At 44.8% G+C, this 19,401-nt stretch overlaps 1 protein-coding gene across 1 annotated transcript in view; it reads right to left on the bottom strand.

Annotated features, from left to right (window-relative positions):
• LOC144166813 (annexin A13-like) overlaps positions 1-19,401 on the bottom strand; it is a 41,924-nt gene that overhangs the window by 12,943 nt on the left and 9,580 nt on the right. The window contains exons 3-7 of the mRNA XM_077696302.1: positions 13,085-13,289; positions 11,226-11,305; positions 7,810-7,866; positions 3,766-3,955; positions 3,190-3,248 (exon numbers count right to left, since the gene is read on the bottom strand). Of these exons, the coding sequence (XP_077552428.1) occupies positions 3,190-3,248; positions 3,766-3,955; positions 7,810-7,866; positions 11,226-11,305; positions 13,085-13,289 (591 nt within the window). The remainder of the gene's footprint in view (positions 1-3,189; positions 3,249-3,765; positions 3,956-7,809; positions 7,867-11,225; positions 11,306-13,084; positions 13,290-19,401) is intronic.

The following is a 19,401-nucleotide window of genomic DNA, read 5'->3' as shown; positions in this document are numbered from 1 at the left end:
TTTCTACCTGGGTGTTTGAAATTGCTAAAGATGGTACTTCGGAAACTTGTTACCCTGTGGTTTTGAATAGCTAACGCTCAAAAAAATGTCAGCGAATCTATCTCACTTTGACTGTCGACAGATACGTACAAACCACCGCGACGAATAAATTGGCGAATGACGGCGCACAGCACGTGATTACTGGAACGAAAGAATCTGTGCAATCACAACAGCGCGAGGCTATCATTTGGCGGTGATGTCCTGGCAGACGTTCTGTTTTTTGGAGCTATAATATTATGGATATCGGCATTTGCCAATTTCTCACGGTTTCTGGCGCTGATTATCTTCCGAAGCGTGCCGGCAAAAGCAACTCTTGGCTTCTTTTCCGCAACCCAGCCTGTATAAACTTTTAAATCCGGCACACGGCAATCTAGTTCTCGGTATGGCTATAAACAAGATACAGGTCTGAAAACGTTAACCTTATTGCGACCTTGATATGGTTCATTAAATTCCTTCCTACAAAAATCAGGGTCTGAATATTTCATTTTTAAGTGGGCTGACAATGCCACACGTGGGTGGTGCCTGCCAATCAACCAAATTCAAAACCAATCATTCCCGTGATATGCACGCTTGTGAACAAAGGATTTGATCAAGCATTTTTCTGTCCACGCGGATCTTTATCAGGCAGTTCAGTTGGGCGCTATGTACAGGAGGAATATTCAGAAAAGGGAAAACCAGCGAGCAGAACGCAGGACAAGAGGAGGAGGCACACACAAGAGGAGGAGGCACGAGGAGGACAAGAGGAGGAGGCACGCAGGAGGATGTCCTGCGTTCTGCTCGCTGGTTTTCCCTTTTCTGAACATTATGAACCAACTAGCCCAGCAATTCACTCTCTTGAGGAGGAATATCCTAGGCCAAGTTGTGTGGTTGAATGTGGTGAGAAGCCACAGATCCCATGAGCAGGTGCTCGGACTGCGCGCCTCAAGACAACAATTGTGGTTAGAGAAGTCCGGTGAATCGAATCCGGAACCTTCACGCCTTGAAACCGACCACCTAAACCCTGGGGCACCCGAAAAGTCGGAGGGGTGCAGGGTTAGTAGTGGCGGGAAACAGCCAAATGTGCAACCTACTGGAACGAAAAAAAAAACGCTTGCGTAGTCGTAATGGAGCCTGGGTTTTTTGCATTTTAAATCCAGTGTCTCTAACATTGCATTGTCATGCCATTGGGAGCCCACTGCATTTTCTCCTGGTTCGTAGCGCGGACGTTGACTTTGGAATTTGGCTGCGTTGAAGTGGCCTTTCGCTTGAGACTTTGGAAGTTCGACGATTGGTATTCAGGGGGGGGGGGGGGTGGATTGTCTACTTCCATTTAACTTACTGTGAGAGAAGCAAGCTTCGCTTTTTAACCGTCCTTGTCTTAAGAAAGGGGCAGATATAAGCAAAGATACGTCTAAGCTAGCGAAGCCCACGAGCCCGACTGTTTCCTCAGGTTTCGCATCTCAACTGCGAAGGTGGCCAATTTTTTTTTATTCTTCAATGGGGATTGGCAACGTTTCACGGCTTCTGCTGCTTGATAAGCAATATCTACGTTTGGGACGCGAACAAAATAAGTAACGGTATGAGTACAGCTGAAGAAATCACCATTTATCTTGCAAAACAATGAGCGTTCTGGTACAAAAAAATCATCCATTTTTTTCACCTTAAGTCATTGATAGGTATCAGGTTGCGTTAAACAACCAAGGTGTAGCGTCGGACAAACTGCCACATAGCTACATTAGATTTTTATCGCATTGGTAGCAGCCGTAACATCGAATCATATCTGAAATATTAGCAATCTCCTTCACAGTTCTAGATGCACCCACCTCCGCCGTCGAAGAATCCCCTTACTTCTGACTCTGTATATGTTACTGAGAAATTCTGTATAGCCGTAGCCAACGTTATCGAATCTTGAGGCTGGTAATTGCTTTCTAAGTGTTATTCTTTTGTGGGACTAACATTGGATTCTCGGCGAGTAATATAGTACTGTTTTTTATGTATTTCGTTTCTTTGTGTTTTAAGCAGCATTCATTTCTTTAAAGTCTCCTGACTTGGAAGCATTAAATTAAATCAAACGACAAACAAATAAACGAATTATGGTGTAGCTCAGCAAGTAAATCAGTATATAAAAAAACAAAACAACAAATAAAGCATTTATTAACGTTACCAATTTTAAAAATAGGATGCCAATTTTAAGAAATTGAATCCTTTACGCTGGAAGCACACTTTTCAGTACAGTACCTCCAGAAACTATAGTGATTTGTCAAGTCAAAAGTAGCCCCTGTAATTGCGTGCATTCCACAGTTGGCAACGCCTTCGACCACCCTAGAGGCGAAAAAAGAGGGGTGGTGAAGGCCCGTAGTTCGTTACTCTTATACAGATAACTGTCCTTTGATCGAGGTTCTGATGATCTTGGATTCCTCGTAAATTAAAAATTAAATTGCAGTTGGCTCGTTCCGTTCTGTAAAATAAAAAGAAGGTAATGCATGGTAACACCCCTTCTTTTATAAAAAAGGCCCAAAGGCAATATCCGAACGTTGACGACTCACCAGGTAAGAAAATATTCGTGCAGTAATTTATAGCTCACAAATTTGAGTGCTCTGATTGAATTTAAAATTTGTAGCTCCCAGTCCTGCAGGGCAGCACACTAGACGAATAAATGCGTTTGCAGGGAAATTGGCCACCCTGTAGTGGATTTACTTATGTTATAGCCTGGTTATTACCCTATGAGTCGGTACGCGTTTACGGCCGACAACTCTTAGAAAAATCAAACGGTTATTACAGAAAGCATAAGCTGAGTTTCAGGCCCTTTTCTCGTATTGTTAGCCCGGAATCCTGGGGCAAATGCTGAAGTAGATTGGAACACGACAGTAAAACGCATTCCGAACTTGCAGTAGATGCGCTGCCCAATGCCGACAAGCATTTTGTGACAGGAAGCAACTGGCCCAGGGCAGTTATTTATGCATGAAATGAAAAAAAAGATAAAGCTTCGCATAGAGTAGGTATTATACGCCCGATTTATTTGTACAGCTAAAAATACGCATAACTGAAAGTTTTATGTGCACACTATGTACGACGGTTGCAAAGTACTCTAAATCCGAACTACGCATATCTCGGATAATAATACATAAAATATCTGAACAATTTTCGTAAACAAAAGCAGGGTTGCCTCACCTTCAGTGCACTGTCAAGCTTCTCGGCGAAGTAGTATGGGATGTTGGCAAGACACTTGGCTGCCATTGTAACAAAGAATGAGAGGAAACGACATGCAGTTTTACTATACAATAAATAGGCAGAATTTATAAAACACAAAAGTCGCTGTGTTGAAGTGCCAACTACACTTTTCATTAAAGAGCAAGGCACAAGCTGATCCAAAGACCTCCACTGAATGTTCTCAAATCCAGACAAGGCCAGCACATCCTCAGAATATTTAAACTCACAGTAAATATTGCCGAGGAACACGAATTGGCTTACGCAGACTGAAAAACTTCCATACGTACAGAAATTCAACAGGACTTTCATTTTTCTCTTACTAAAAAAAACATGGTCAGAGGTATATCGAATCCACAACGTTGTTACTACAAAATATAACGCGGAAGTCAACACCATGGCTGTCACAGCGAGCAAACCGGCAGGTTTGATGAATCTCAAAACTTAATTTCAAATGTTCACTCTGCTGCCCTTTGTTTTCAATCCTTCTTTATTCCCTCCATAGGGGAAAATCATCCTGTTCAATATCGTCGTTCTTACCAATGGCGAGGTACGCTGTGCGGACGTTCCCAGTCATCTCGCTTTCGATTGCCTGTACTACGGGGCGTCCTGTGATGTTGTTGTATTCCTGGAATACCAGTCGCAGTTGCTCGTAGCTCTGACTGGCGAGGATCTGGTTGAACAACGATCCATCGGTGCTCCACGTGTTCACTCCGGCCAGTTCAAGAGTCTGCGTTGTGGAACGGGAAGGACACCAATTGATGTCGTACAGGTATCAGAGGTGCTAATCGGTACAAAGCGCTCTGACGCTGCTGGATGCAGGACTTCAAAAATAAATTTACTAGCGGGCATGCGTAAAACTTCACTGAAAGAAAATGTTCATAACAAAATGGCGGTTACTGACAAAGTCAAAAGAATAAAATTGACGTTTCGGATCCCCTAAGGAATCCTTGATCAGAATGAGGATTCCGTAGGGGATCCGAAACGTCAATTTTATTCTTTTGACTTGGTCAGTGACCGCAATTTTTTATGAACTTACCACCTGACCAGACGGACTTCCGTCGAACCCTGGACAGCATGAAGGAAAATGCACTCTGAAACAGTCTTGTGCATAAGGCATCAAGGCTACCCTGGGTTAAACTATTTAGGCAGGAATTAAACACAGTTCGCAGAGTAGCATTACAGAAACAAAGGTGCAATACTTCTGGCAAGCACTCACTGTCCCTGAAAACGATTGCTGTATTTTTTTCCGTAAATATACAATGTGTTCCCCAAATATTAGAAGTAGTCACGGACACGAATGTGCATGGACAAAATTGAAATGTCGTATAAAACGTAGGGGCCCTTCGTAAATATAAATAATCTGAAATTTCAGTTACTTATTCTTAACAGTACCTTAAGACGCACCGAATCACCTCCACAAAAATTGTATTTGGGCGCCCATGAAACAAGTTATGGTGCTCTTTTGCCGCCTATAGGTCCCTATCGCCCCCCATACCACCATTGACACCCATAACAGCATATGTTAGAAATAGCGAGCTATGAAGTTTTTATGTTTCAGGCGCTAAATACTCTAAACCATAAAAGTCTCCTTAGGGACTGTAGAACAATCTACTCTTTTAAGCTAAAGAGTCACAGTTATTCAGGTTATATTAGTCGCCTAAAAGTATGTAAATATCTAGGTCTTCAGTCGTTTAGTAGAGCCCCGACAAAGCTGTTTAGGCTGGCTATATATAATTTTTTACTCCAAGTGTGCAGATTTGGCTGCCTTTGCTAGTTGCTTGATATACGTTTGTCTAATGATACCCAGGTTGCCATAAAACCTACTGCATCGGGCTGTAAAGCAATATAAGACTATCAGCCTTTAAACGTTTGGCCACCTAGCAACATTTAGCTGGTTGTAGAAAAGTGTATGGCGCAGAAGCTACAGACCCGCATCCGTAGAAGCTTCCTTAGGTAGTCACGTAGTGATATAGGGCTCCAAGCGTCTAGCTTCCTAATGAACAGTGTGATCCCATCAGGTATAAATCGAGAATTTCTTAACACTCATTCCACTGATTTCAAAATGACTTAGGACGCGAAACCAATGGGGTCACGAATTACGCACATCTATGACAGAGAGTGGATGACGATGATAATGTTGGTCAGCCGGTTATATAAAAGTATATGCTAAGTAATATTTGTTACTTAATGTACCAACATTCTTCAAGAAGTAAAATAAAATAAATATAGCGATTAACACTTAAAATCAGGTTGCAACTGTTCACAGTTCACGACCTCAGAGCTAGCAAAGGAACGTGGAGAGAGGGACGTAAGCTCGGAGCAACATTTGTTCAGAGTAAGCTTCGGTGGTAATTCGCTGCCGGGGACCAGTCAAAGAGCGGGCTTCCCTGCAAACTGCTCTCTCAGCATCTATGGAGATTAAAAAACATTTTCGCGGCGCATGCTGTCTACCAACATTGCCAAGGATATGGTGGCAGCTGCAACCACCCGCAATGCTTGCCCCGAGCAGCCCAAATAAAATTAGCCGGTGAATAGTTAGGAACAACACTACAGAAGCGACTCACGCAAGAACAAAACCCTTACAGGAAAGGCTCGGTGTGGCTATAAAAATGCAGAGAGGACACCCTTGCTCTTTTTCAAATTTTTTTGGTTGTGTTTGTTTGACAGACCAGGTTTTTCCACTGTTCATGACATAAACCTTTTGTTGAAGGTAAGGGGGAAGCTGTTCTGCGGGACGTTAGTATTAGTAAGAGGAGCGGTGATAGTTGCAGGCACTTTGTCCCTCAGTACTGAGAGCGGATATCGCTGCTCGGCTGAAGAAAAGAAAAAGTTTAGGGATACTATATTCACCGAATTAAGTACTTGCCAGCGAAAAAGTTAAAAAACCGTAGAAACATGACTGCATTCTTCCGCATGATTTTCTGGCCCAATGGATCTTCTTACACCATCATTTGCTCAGTTAACCAACTTTTGCCTCCTTGCTCGTGCACGCGTGCACTGCGGGTGTTGTTCCGCATTGCTTGGAATTTCAAATTCGACCGCAATGAGCTCGTGTAGAGGCTGGAACGCCAGCAAGCGTGTCGCTCGGGTGTGTCGCAACTTTCTGCTGTTTCTGGTGATGGTCTTACGAATACTTCAACATGCATCCCTGAGAAAAGAGATGTCTGCGATACTCTGAAACAAATTTTACGTTGCGGTGACATTAGGAAATTTCACCCATGCAATAGTGCCGCTGCAGCGGCATTTCCTCATTATTTATAGCTATCAACGCTGACATACAGTGTGTCTATCTCTGTAACTTTGTGTGACTGGCAGGCTGTCAACAACCTGGCACCAAAACCGTAAAAACAGTACGACATCTCCTACATAAGGTATGAATGCGAAGAAATGTCCACTAACGCTCGCAATACATGGTAATGCACGCGGCGTGATGCGTGCACACATAATACGGCCTCCACAATCAGTCCCTTTGCCATGACATCGCTGATCGCGCAGGCCGAGCGCGAAAGACACAAATGCCAGTGCGTCGAGGAACGCGCCAGTGTACCGCTCTTGTGTAGCGCGGGCTTGCGCGTGGTGAAATCACGCGTCCTGTTTCTCCTCCTCCATACTAACTTTATTTCTTCCCCGTTCGGCACCGATCTTCCGAAGAGAGTAAGGTGAATTGTATTGTGTTTTGTGATTTAAGCTCCTGTCTTCCGGAGCAAAAAAAAGGAACAGACGTGAAGCGGTAAAATTTAAATATGTTGCTTGTCTACACCGGGCTCCCGGGTAAGTGCGCAACTGCCTTTATAAGCTTCCATGTTTTCCTCCCTTAAGGCGCTCTGCTGCTGACCCTCCATACCAGTAGCTTTCATTACAATCTCGCGTTTTGGAAAGCGGTGACACCGAACGAAGGAACTTCAGCGTCACAAGCCGGCGGCTCAATTCTTCCCAGTTGTTTTTTATCACCTCTGAGCATACTCATAGTATGCTGAATATACTCAAAGTATACCCAGAGTATACTCAGATTATATCGTGACGTATACGGCACGGGTTGCGCAGTGCGTGCAATGAGAAAACTACCCTTCTGTACATTAAACTGTGGCTTTAAGTTGTAAATTTATCATGACTGCGTTTTGCCGAATTATTATTCTTTGCTTTAGCCGGAAGCCGCGAGGTTCAAAGCCCCTCAAAATGTTCCTTGTTTTACGGGTAGATGCCCCAACTGGACTAGAAGGCGCACCGTTGTGGTGGTCTTCGGAAAATGTTCTGATCCGCCGTGGATCTTTACGGAGCGACGAGTTGTTCACAATCATCAATTTGAAGTTTTCCTTGCGCAGCAGGTCAAGGTGAGTCAAATTACTGCCATGGACAGAATATTGTATATTAAATTAATAGTTGTCTGCTGCGAAACGAAAGTTGCTTTTATCGCGCCACCGATTCAACAGAAACAGTACGAAGAATCTTTTCTTCAGATTATTGTTATTCCACCTAATACGCCATAGCTTCAAAGCAGGGTCATTAATTGCGGTCATCGAAAGGCACAACGAATATGGTGAAACACAGAGCATCGCCGATTTATTGACGTGCTATACTCACCAGGGCATCATTCTTCGCTTTGGCAGGATCTGGAGTACCACCCTCTTGACGATTGGCCTGAAAAACAACGTGAGAGGTAGACTGTTTGCTTACTTCTGCCATCACCGCACAACCTGGCCTAGCCTGAAAGTGACATTTCAATGAGGCTTCGGTGTTTTTTGAACTATTTATGGGTATTGTATAGTATGTATTTAAATTACTTCGAGGTAGAATGACAAGCTGAAGTAGGGAAGCCAGTGGAGATGAGTGCAAGAACTTGCAGCTGCGGGCTGTTGCTCTGGCATAATTTAAAAAGCATATATGGTGAAATATTAACAGTAACGGGAAGCTCTCTACGCGTAAACTTTAGTTCGCACGATATGCTACGAGCTGTTCGAAATTTATCCGGCGAGGAAAAGTGTCATTCGAACCGGCACCACGCAAAGGAACTTTTCCTTGGAAGCTCATCACAGTAGAAACTTTTTTTCTAGGCACTGAATGAGGCATGAATACATAGTACGACTTTGGTTAATGTAAATTGAATAGTGTCTGGTTCACCAGTGCTTTCCTAACGACGTTTTTTACGAGTCACAATGGGCGAAATAAAAAATTGAAATTTCTTGGTACACGTTATAAGTGCCGCAAGGAAATGAACCCTTAAAGAGAGTTATCATTTCGTTAAGTCTACGTTAGCGTTCAAGTAGTATGATCCAACGAAGCTACAGAGGGCACCAGGATAGCACTGTCATGCGTGTTGGTGGTAGTTGAATGGGTGCAAGGCGTTACGTAAATCAGGTGGAATAGTGGCTGCTAACACCACGCCACCTCCTGTGTTTTCCTTGCTATATAGAGTTAAGTTTTAGATAAAGTCGGCATCATTGTTGACTAAACAAAGAAATCTTATCAGCAAATCGATAATGTGCTTTGTGTTAAGGACCCCTTTGAGTCATCTGCGTGGCTTTAGTGGGATGGGAAGGGCTTTCAATAACATTGTACCTCTTCGTTACTTCTGCCTTGTTGCGCCTCTTTGCGCTGTCAACAGCTCTTAAGGCCAGAAAACATGGAGCGATCTTTCACCATGAAGTTCGCGCGGCAAAACTCTGCCGTGGCAGGAAGGACGCCGTATGTTCGTCGGGCTGACTACATGGAGCGAAGGCGGCGTCTGCCGCAGCGCCACCGCTGGGTTCCTTTCTGTGTGGCTAACTAAACCTCCATGCCCAGAATCAACGGCGGCGTTCAGTAAACAGACCCAGCCAAAGAGCTTCCCGCTTTGGTTACGTCGTTTGACGATTCTGCGTGACTGGGGTGCGTTTCTTTTTCTGAAATAGGCGTTTTCAGTACTCAAATGCGCTAAAGGCAGTAAAAAAATTGGCTCCAATTCACGTTGTGAAGGTAGTTTAAAATCAAAGCTTTAGACGACACCCACAATAACTGCCCAAGCGAAGTCACTTGAATTCACACACGTAGCTCTACAAAGAGTAAAACCAGAGATTCCCAGCCGATACCTGGAATTAATGGGGGTGCCGTCCCGAACGCAGCAGCGTCGGGCACGGCCGCGATAGAGCGGTGCACGCCGCCGCTGTAGCCAGGCATTGCGTCGCCGAAGAAGAAACGGAGAAGAGCGTCTTTCGGAGGGTGACACAGCGGAACTTAACCATCCCGATGTGCTAGGTCGGGGCTACACCGCCACGCGATATAAGCGGAGACACCGAAACAATTTGGCATGTGAGCTTAGTGATTTGCATTTATACCAATTTAAACTAGTTAGTTTAGAAAGTGTCAGAATTGTGAAAAGGCTGAGGGAACTTTTATAATCGCTTTTTGACAGATCCAGCTGCTTCTTTCGCAGTTTGTAACACATATTAAATACAGCCGAATTGGTATTCACCAATTTAGAAAACGAAGTCCCGTTCGTGGCAAGCAGTGCGCAAAAGGTAGCGTTTCTCTAGCGGCCAGACACATGTATGTGGTCTCTGAATTTTGTCCTCCTGTCCTGCAAACCGATCGTTAATGTATCTTGGCCGCACGCTCACCTAATTCCGTCGGGTCTGGGTTACCCAGCCGGCGCTGTCGAGACAGTGAAACAGGACGTGCGTAGAAAGCGCGCAATGAACGCGAAGCAGCGCCAAAACAGGCCCAAAACAACATTGGCTTAAGCAGACGACAAAGCCGTCCCGCCGACCCACCCGCGGTCGAACAGTCACCTGCGTGCGGAGAACGCTGGGTAATAGCGCCCTATCGCCAAGCCATCTACAGTGTGCTCCGTGAGTCAAAAGCGCCCTCCCAATCCTCAGCCGCGTTGTAACTTTCGTGTCCGGGAAGGCAGGTAGAGGTAGCAAGCCTTTCGTTCAAAAAAGAAACGTCCCCGCGGAGACTGACACCAGCAACTCCCAGAACATGAAACCGGCGTTCTACCGTTGCCAGTCTTGACAGTTGGCGCTTGACAGTTGGCGCATCAATGCAAACTACAGCATGTCAAGCCAGCCTCTGAATACATGCGGCTGGGTGCTTGTAGTTTTGCTGTATTTCAAAGGCTCTCGCAGTGATATCGCCTGCTGCTCCTACGGCGATCTTGCAGACGGGCCCAATGTTGGTGTTAATGCAAGGTATGTAACCGGGTCGCATTATTTAACATAATAAATGTACATGTCTATCTCAGCTACACATCACAGTAGTTGGGTCGGGACCGTGTTGCGCTTGCGGCTTGAACTATCAGAAAAGCGTGGATTTAAATTCCTGATACACCGTTCTTGTCAATCTATCACGGACTTACAATGCGTTTTTTAGCTCGATCGAGTAGGCACGCGGCAAGCGTACGCCTACCAGACACTTCCCAAGCGGGTGTCTGCAGTGGCCTGCACACGCCATACGCCATGTAGGGGAAATCGGAAGACCTGATTGGTTCCTTCAGTTTGCCGTTCGCTGCTGCTCCGCCGCCGACGAACTTTGCTTAGCCTTCTAGATCGGCGCCGAACGACGTGTTTCCACCGCCGCCACCCGTCGAGCATGCGTCGCCGGATGTTCGTCGTCTTTTGGTTGCATATTCGCTCCATGTATTGTGCCCTTAGGACGACATAGACACATGGCGTAACAAACGAGTTCAAGTTACTTCGTATCGTGAAACAGCGTACCAGTCGCTTCTACAAACATCAAGCATATTACCGCTTTCATTCGGCGTGATGAGAAGCCAACAGGCGCCCCGATCGTGGAGCCATGAGAACTAACGCTTGTGTTTTCTGTTCTGAGGAATTTACTTCTACTTTGGGATGCTTTTCTTTTGTAGCTACCTCCAACATGCGCATGTTGAATCTTATGGAACGGGCTGCTCACGATCACGGGGTTTTTGGCCTCACGAGGACCAACAGGTTTTCGCCTCCAAAAGCAGAAAATAAACTGTACAAAGTGGCTTTTCCGTGCCGCCAATTTTGTATACTCACGTTGTACATTAAAACGAGCAGTTTTGTGAACTCTGTGGATGTCACGCTCTTAACATCACTCTCCAGGTCTTTTCCGAATGCTGAAAAAAAAGCAGGACACAATTAGAGACTTGGCGAAGAGCTCCTTTGGTTAAACTGCGGCTACACATTTCAAGTTATTTTCTGCGCTGTGTGATTGGCGGTTCAGTACGTGGGGACGATTCAGTCGCTAAGCTTCTGTATGAACATAAATTATTTGGTTGAAACTGTTTCACGTTATGCTGTTTTGTAAAAAAACGATAGCGTATGAACGAGTGTACATCGGGCTACTTTCCAACATGTGAGAGGAAGAACGCTGACATTCGGTGTATTTGGTTCATTGCAGAAAACATAATAATGGCACACATAAAGACACCAACAAAACTACGTTATTAAACAATAAATGAAACTTTTTGTGTGGTTCCTTGCAAAAACCTGTAGGCTATAGAGATATGGTAGGATGCTGGTTTTCCAACTTGCAATGGCAAGCGGCCAGGTCAACGCCGGTACAAAGGAAATATCTACATTTCGACGTACTTTTCTTGCGCCACTCAGCTATCGTGGACGTGAGTAGTCAGACAAGGCAGGTGCATATAATAACCTGTGGTTAAGAGGTGTTTGTTTTGGGGTTTTAAACTTATTAAAAATGGGACGGGGGTAATGCTCGGTTTCTATTTTTGAAATGGATAATCGCGCGCAAAAAGCATCTTGTTTAACAAAAAAATACGTTTTTTTGTTAAATCTACAGGTGTACTATTACTACACTCAGTTTATTTTATCAGTATAGGTATTTTGAACATCTTAACTCTAACGGATTAAAATTTGATTCAAGCTGTTAATAGGGGATAATTAGGTTTCTAGCAAATACTCCCCAAAATTTGGCGGTAGTTTGGAACTGAATCAGTAATCATGACAGAAATAGCAATAATAACTTCTTAAAAATTAAACATTTTATTCACAAAAACTGACAATCGACTTTTTACACATCCGTGTTTACATACATAATAATCTGCATGCGCGACAAGACGGTCTCCATTCGAGATGTGTCGGATCGTTGAACGTATCTCAGCTTGGATAAAGGTTTCCTCGACCTCATAGCTTCCATTCGCTAGACAAAACATTGTCAGGGTGGCATTTGCCAGCCTGGGGTGGCTAGTGCTAGTGTCGTGCCAATACTCAATAAGTTCAAACGCTGGGTCTATTGGGCTTGCCTCCGGCAAGTACTGCTTGAAAATGGCAGACCGTCAGCTCACAGTTGTGCAGATCACGCATTTAACAGGTCCATTAGGAGAGAATCCAGGTTTAACCCGATTCTTGTGAAACATGTTTGGGGTGCAAAAATCGTATAAATTCGGGTTAAACTCGAAAACGAACAGCCCCGTATGCAGTGAAGTTGCGTTACGTAATTTTGTAGGTCTTTTGGCTGCTGTTGTAGCTAATGGTTTAAATAAAATGTATTTAGCTGGCTGCGATGCGCTGGAGATAATTTGGGGTTCTCTGGGCAACCTAGACCTCTACAAAAGACAGGAAGCCAAAGTAGTGACCCCTTTAGCTTCCTGAGTCAGCTCATAAACTGAGGCTATGTTCGGTTTAACATGTCCTGTCACAACAAAATAGAAAACAAAGACGGAATAAAGTTTTCTCAAGAGGAACATGCACACGCTCGTACAAACATACGCATGCACCCGCAAGTCCACTCAGCGAAACCTCCACTAGGTAAATCAGGCATGTAGCAGTTCGCATCTGGGGTGTAAGAAGACGAGCCAATTCGCTCTAGGAACAAGCGAGATAATCTTTCGACTAGCCATGAATTACACAAGTTACAGGCTCCAGAGTGTCACCTTTGGCGTAACTCTCCTTAATGCTGTAGATGTCCTTGTTGCTCCGCGTACAGAGGATCTCGACGAGGCAGTCTACGTCGGTGTGGGTGCCTTTCATAGCGGCGTGGAGCTCGCGGGCCAGAAACTCTCCCATGGGGTACAGCAACGTCACCATCAGGTCTTGAAAGCGGCCCCGAATCTCAGATTTTATGTTGGCCACCAGGTCCTGGGACAGCCGGCATTTATTCAGTATACACCACAATAGTCATCCTAGAAAAACTGCCGTCATCACCATTGGCGCAAACAGCACCACAACTACATTCAGTTAGATAGAGGTACCATCTCGGCACTTTGGGTGCAATTGAGAAGGTAATTAAATGCGTTGTTACGCTGCTCCGCCACACCAAACGGCCTAGAAGGTACCAAAGCACCCCTAATCACAAAATGAATGCTCAGACTTCAGGTAGGAGAATATTGGCGGTGAGCGCGAACACAGGCGGCGCTGCGAAGCGCGCCTCCGTGACGTCAGCTTAGGGATTCTCGCATTTGTCGTCTGCTTCACTCAGGATCGCTCTCCCTGCTGTTTCTTTGCGCTCGGTCAACCGCTGATGCTTGTCCGCACCAGAATTGGCGTGTGGGTAACTTTTTATCATAATAATAGACTTAAAATCGCATACACTAGCTCATGGTGTCAAAGTATAGTTTTGGATACCGCTACGGGAGAAACATTGCCGGCGCCACCCCATTCCTTGCGAAGCCGGTCCAGTGCGGAGCGCGAAGAGTTGGAGCTAGGCGTCAGCTTCTCATGTAAGCATTCGAACAAAAGGAACAGTCAGCTGCTAATAACCGACAACAGCGAAAATGGAAGACCAAAACAAATTCTAGGCCTTCAGGGCTGTCGGCTTTGGCAGAAGGCATCACGATTCCCGGTAATCATTTGTAAGGTAAAATAGTTTTTGCAACCTTGCCGAACGCTCGAACGTGTTTTGTCACATCACTTTACGTTGTCAAGGCATGAAAGTTTGCCGACATGCACTATAGACTGCAAAAACTGTAGGTTGAGTTCCAAATAACCCAGTGTGTATATACGCGCGTGCTGGTTCTATACCAGGCATCTAACCAGTATGGAGGTTTATTGAGCAAAACGAGTCACGTCTTCGTTAAATTTATAGTAACACATATATGTTTGTTAAGACCTGGAGGGATATTTCAGAACATTTTGCACAGCCATATCTTCCCGATATTCGGATATGCGTTATAGAAACACTGCAATCAAGAGGAGGAGGAGTAAGGGGAGGAGGGGAAAACTTTGTTTAACAATTAAATCGATCTGGTTAGTGGGCCGGGTCCTCAGTCCAGGACAAGAGAGTAAAAGTAATTTTCTTAAAATCATAGAACGCCATCCCTAGCAGAATAGGATTTGTTTTTGGCGCCTGGAAGGGTTGAAAAGCAATAAAGAGCTACTTTGAATTCTTGTTCGGTTTCGAGTCTTGGTATACTATTTATTACGTTAGTTAGCGAGTATATCATGCCTTCAACACCGTAATCATGTTATCATTGTTCGAGTTGAGAGTCAGTTCGTTATGATAACGATATAATTACGACAGAAATTCGGAGCACAAAAGCCGCCTTCGAGTACTGTGGACCACGTTGTTTAGGGCGCGATCGCGGTGGCGTAGCACAAATCTTCTCATTGTATTTGCATGTGAATAAACAAAGCACGGTGCGGATATGCAACTTCTTGCACGCAGCCGTAATGAAAGCCAATTTGTGAAGAAGGGAATGTATGCCATGCAAAATGAAGGAAATATCCACACGACCATTGTGAGGCTCCCAAACATCCCGAAACATCCTAATAAGAAGTTGGTGGTGGTGCAGAAAAATTAATGCGTTGGGCAGAAAAAAAAAAGCAAGAAACATTAATCCGATACAAGGCAACAACGAAAGAAACAGAAGAAAGCCGCTTTATTTCCTGCTGTGCGATGAGCGTGTAGAGGCTGCTGCTTGGTACGTAGTATTAGATTGTTGAGTCTTCATAGGAGCATCTCAAAAATACTGCAGGGAAGCCTAAGCATTTTGAATACTTATCGAGAAGCTATGATCGCTGATCCTCGCGAATAAGCAAGAAAGGACGAGTTACACACGATCTTCTGACTGATACTCAGAAGAAAGTTGTTCTCTATCTCTTCGTGTGTTGCAAACTTGTGGGGGATACAGCTTCAAATTATTCAGATGCGTCAGAAGCTGGAAAAATAACTGAGTCGCTAGAAATACGCTTCTTAACGCACTACAGCAACGAAGCGGGCGATTTCTACCCCAGTCACTGCTGCCCCTCACAAGCGGAGTGTAGCAGACGACAGCGGCGCGAATCCCTAAGCCGACGTCAGAGCCAGGGGGCGCCACTCAAAGATCTCACCGCCAATATTGCAGTACAATATCTCCCGTCGTTCAAGAAAATTGGCATTTTCAGGTGCTCTAACTCAGGGCCATGGATCCGGAAGCCGCAATCCCGCCTCTCCAATACGGAGGCCAAACTGGAGGATTTCTTTAGCAATTGCTCAATAAAATTAAGGAGTGTTGCAAGGGTATAAGCGGAGGAGCTGGATGCGTATAAGGATCATGTAATAAATCGTGCTTCCTAAACTATCCAGCGGGTAGCGAAGCAGACAACGCTGGTGTAGGTACGCACTTATGGAGACTTCATGGTATGCTCAATAAGTGACTTTGTGAGCTGTGCAAATATTCAAACTCTCTTTTAGTAAGCACGTTTTTCAGATTTGTAGCAGATTCATGCCTTCACGACAAGCGAACACAGAGACATACAGTGGGCGCCGCTTGAAGGAAGTGCATGTTTACATTTTGTTGTATGTTCGTGCGCGGAAAATTTGTGTAAATTCTAAAGATGGAACCGATGGAACGAAATTGTATTCCGTGAAGAGAATTAGAATACGCTGTGCTCATTTTGTTGGTTGTACATATTCGACTGAGCGATAATTTCAGAAATACGTGCTCCGCGCCTGGGATAGCTGAGGACAGGTGATCCGGTAAAACCTCCACTGTGGTCCTGGTATTTGCCATTTATTAGGTAATCCTTTCGTGTGATGAAATCTTGTTACCCTATCAAAGTAAAGGAAATGAGAGAGAATTTGTTGACGACTACAAATGTTAACGTCGCATTCTCTTGCGCACTGCGGGGATTTTTTCTAGCCATTGCGGTTTTGATTAACTTGCTGCTGCTGGAAGTTTTATTATCAACACGTACGTGTAGATGTGAGCTTATTTTGTTCAGTATTGCCCAATGCTACCTCATCTGCCTTCCTTTTTAGCTGTAATTATAAGTGGGCTGAATCAGGGCTTTGGAAATTTGCGGAAATGTCGCGTTTTTTAATTTACTCTCTACGGCTACCGAATATATTAGCGAAACATTTGTTGATCAGCAATGCGGACAGCTTAGTTCTACAAGCTTATCAATAAAAGAATGTCATGCAAATTCTGAGAACAGCGGTCGATCACAGCGCTGTTAAGAAGTATTGGTGTCTGTTTATTGATTTTTGGTTTGCCGAATGGCCATTAGCAAGGAAGAACAGGAAGCAAACCTCTTTGCACGCCCCTGAACAAATGCCGGAAGAGTGGTAAAGAAGCGCTGAGTTCAATATTAGTGCAAAGCACACGCGGCAGACCCAGCACGTAGGATACAATAGCTACCTTCATCAAGGTTACTTGTGCGTGTAGAAAACAGTTTTCTCGGTGAGAATGTGGCTTGTATCAAGCGGTCTATTTGTTGAAATTACTTCCTCAGAACGTAAGCACGTTCTTTTTTCTGAGGCAAGCCGGTGCTGGTTTATAAGTGCAAGGGAAGCAATAATTATTAATCCTAGTAAACGCTTGCGTTCTGGCAACTTGTTTTGTCAGCCGGTTTTCGCTCGAAACAGCACCACAAGCATTCACACAAACATAACTTTGAAGTTCAACAAAACTGATCGAAAGCCTGAATTGCGAAAGCGCATGACCCCTCCATTTCGGGGTTTACGTTGGTTTGACAGATTCAGCGACCTTTGGTTGGTGGCGCTGATACGCTGGAGCCCGGCACCCTCTTTACGTGTCGTACGGTTTCTACGGCAAGTGTAGGGCTCGTATCAATGTGGAAATGAAATGTCCCCTTATTGCATGGTTTGTTCGGAAGAGTACAAGGGTGTAGCACGTCTTGTCACGCTCTACTCGGTAATCGCTGGCATCTTTCAATCTCCTCTACTGTTATCGATCATTTTTTGAACACTTGTTCCCGGCAACGAAAGACACCACTGCACCAAACGCCAGAAGGGGGTGTCGCCGTCAAGGGCCCTTCCCTCCCTCCCTCACTCCCCCAGGGGTTTTCGGAACTGGGAACCCGTATATCATTCTCTCGTCGTTCCGAAACGCCGGCCTTATCACTATCAATCGTGTGTCACTACTAAAAAAAACCGCTGCTCAATTCTATACACACCGGCGTTGAGCTCCATTGGTGTCCTAAAAAAGGCAGCATTTCTTTAAAGGAGCCATAAAGATAAAATACAAGTTTGTGTTGTTCGAAAGATTTCGTGTTTTATAATGCCCCCAGCGCTTGTCCGAAAGTAACAGATGCTTTATTCACTGAGAAATAATTATTTTGAATTGAAATTTTATTTTTCCCGCTAAATCATGCGTTCTCGTGGTCTGCAATGACATTACAGGAACCGACCGCTCTGCAGCCGATACGGAAGCCTTGTCTACCATTGTTGAACCTAGATGTCGCCACAATACCATGGCAAGCCGTTTGCTGCCTTTGGTTTGTTTTTGACTCTATTTAAACCTGGCTTGTTCTTGTCCAGGAAGAAAACAATTGTATCGTGAAACATAGCGCTCGCTCGACAAATATGGTCACGTGCGACACCGTTGCTATCATCAATCGGGCAGTGTCGTCTGAGACAACCCCAAATACCCGCAGTCCTGTGCAGCTAAATTAAGCATAGTCAGCGCAGTACCAACACCAGTACGCATCGGTACTTCTATGTTAACGTGTTCTTTCGTAACGTTCACTGTTTTTCCCACCATGCTCACGGCTTTAAAAAGAATGGGCCCTCAATTTAAGCGCAAATAGCTCGTTCGGCAACCTTATAAAACCTGCCTAATTTGCGTTTGCTTTTGCCGCCCTCCGCCGATCGCAGAGCTGGCTGGTATGACATCATAGATTCTGTTGCCGGAAATGAGCTAGTGGGTTACACAGCCCTTTTGCTTTTTCCTAATTATGTAGCTTATTTGAGCGACGTTTACGTTAAAAGTGGTGTCAGTATGATTCCAACAAGTCAACCTTTTCAATGAACCGAACTTGTATTTTGGCTTCATGGCTCTTTTAATTTGTTTAATCAACGGCGCCCTAGAAGTCACGGCTGTCTTCCTACCAGCGCTCATGATGCTCCCGTTCATCTCAACGTGCAGTCACACTCATAAAAGGTGCGGCTAGGTACATTTAATCAGTCGCCGTACAAAAAAGCCACATAACACCATGACCCATAAAAAGCCGCATACTTCTACGGAAGCAAACCGGTTGCCAATGTTCTCGTGCACACGCACAGCCTTCAGTCTACCAGAAGAATGTAATGTGCCACAACCAATATGCGATACGCTATTGGCATTATCATTCGCAGTCAGCGTCACAGTTCAATAAAGCCTGCATGTTGTTAATGCAGCTTGAGGCCAAGACACTCGCGACAGGAGTCGCAGTAACGGAAAGCATTTTCCCTAAGTGCAGATGACACCATGATATATATTAAAACCCAGTCGCTTTACCGCCCAACCACGCCGTTTGATAAGTTTGCCCACATTATCACCAACACTGCGTCCAACTGTTGTTTGTGAAGCGCGGCTTCGACTGCCAAAACATTGGACGCAGCTGTGTAGCGGTTGCCAGAAGCTGTTGCTAGGGGTAAAGTGATACTCTTGTGCGACGCAACACAATATCCCTTCAAAAGCCTAGGCTTGCGCACACTTTAACGACATCTACAACCGCGCCTGAGCTTACTTCGCCTGAAACTTAACATTGATATTTAAGGCATGCATAGCCCTTCGCTTAAACATCGACCGTTATGACACGTGCAACAGCACAACTACTGTTATAATCCCTGTAGCTTAGTGTTCCAACGCCGCGTTGTGAACTTACCCAAACCTATCTCTTGGTGGTAACGTTCCACAACCGCGTGCACTCGTATTTTTTGCGTGAGTATTTGAAGGACTTTGGTTGGACTCGCGTGACACAATATTCTCATAGTTTTGTTCGCGATTTCCACAAACTCAATATTAAAGCTGTAAAGCTAACTCAGCTC

This window comes from Haemaphysalis longicornis, unplaced genomic scaffold, assembly GCF_048455015.1.
Source record: "Haemaphysalis longicornis isolate Haplotype H1 unplaced genomic scaffold, Haemaphysalis longicornis Haplotype H1 scaffold_19, whole genome shotgun sequence".
In the NCBI taxonomy this organism is placed as follows: Eukaryota; Metazoa; Arthropoda; class Arachnida; order Ixodida; family Ixodidae; genus Haemaphysalis; species Haemaphysalis longicornis.
The sequence above is the reverse complement of the archived record's forward strand: the minus strand, read 5'-3'. Positions and strand labels throughout refer to the sequence as shown.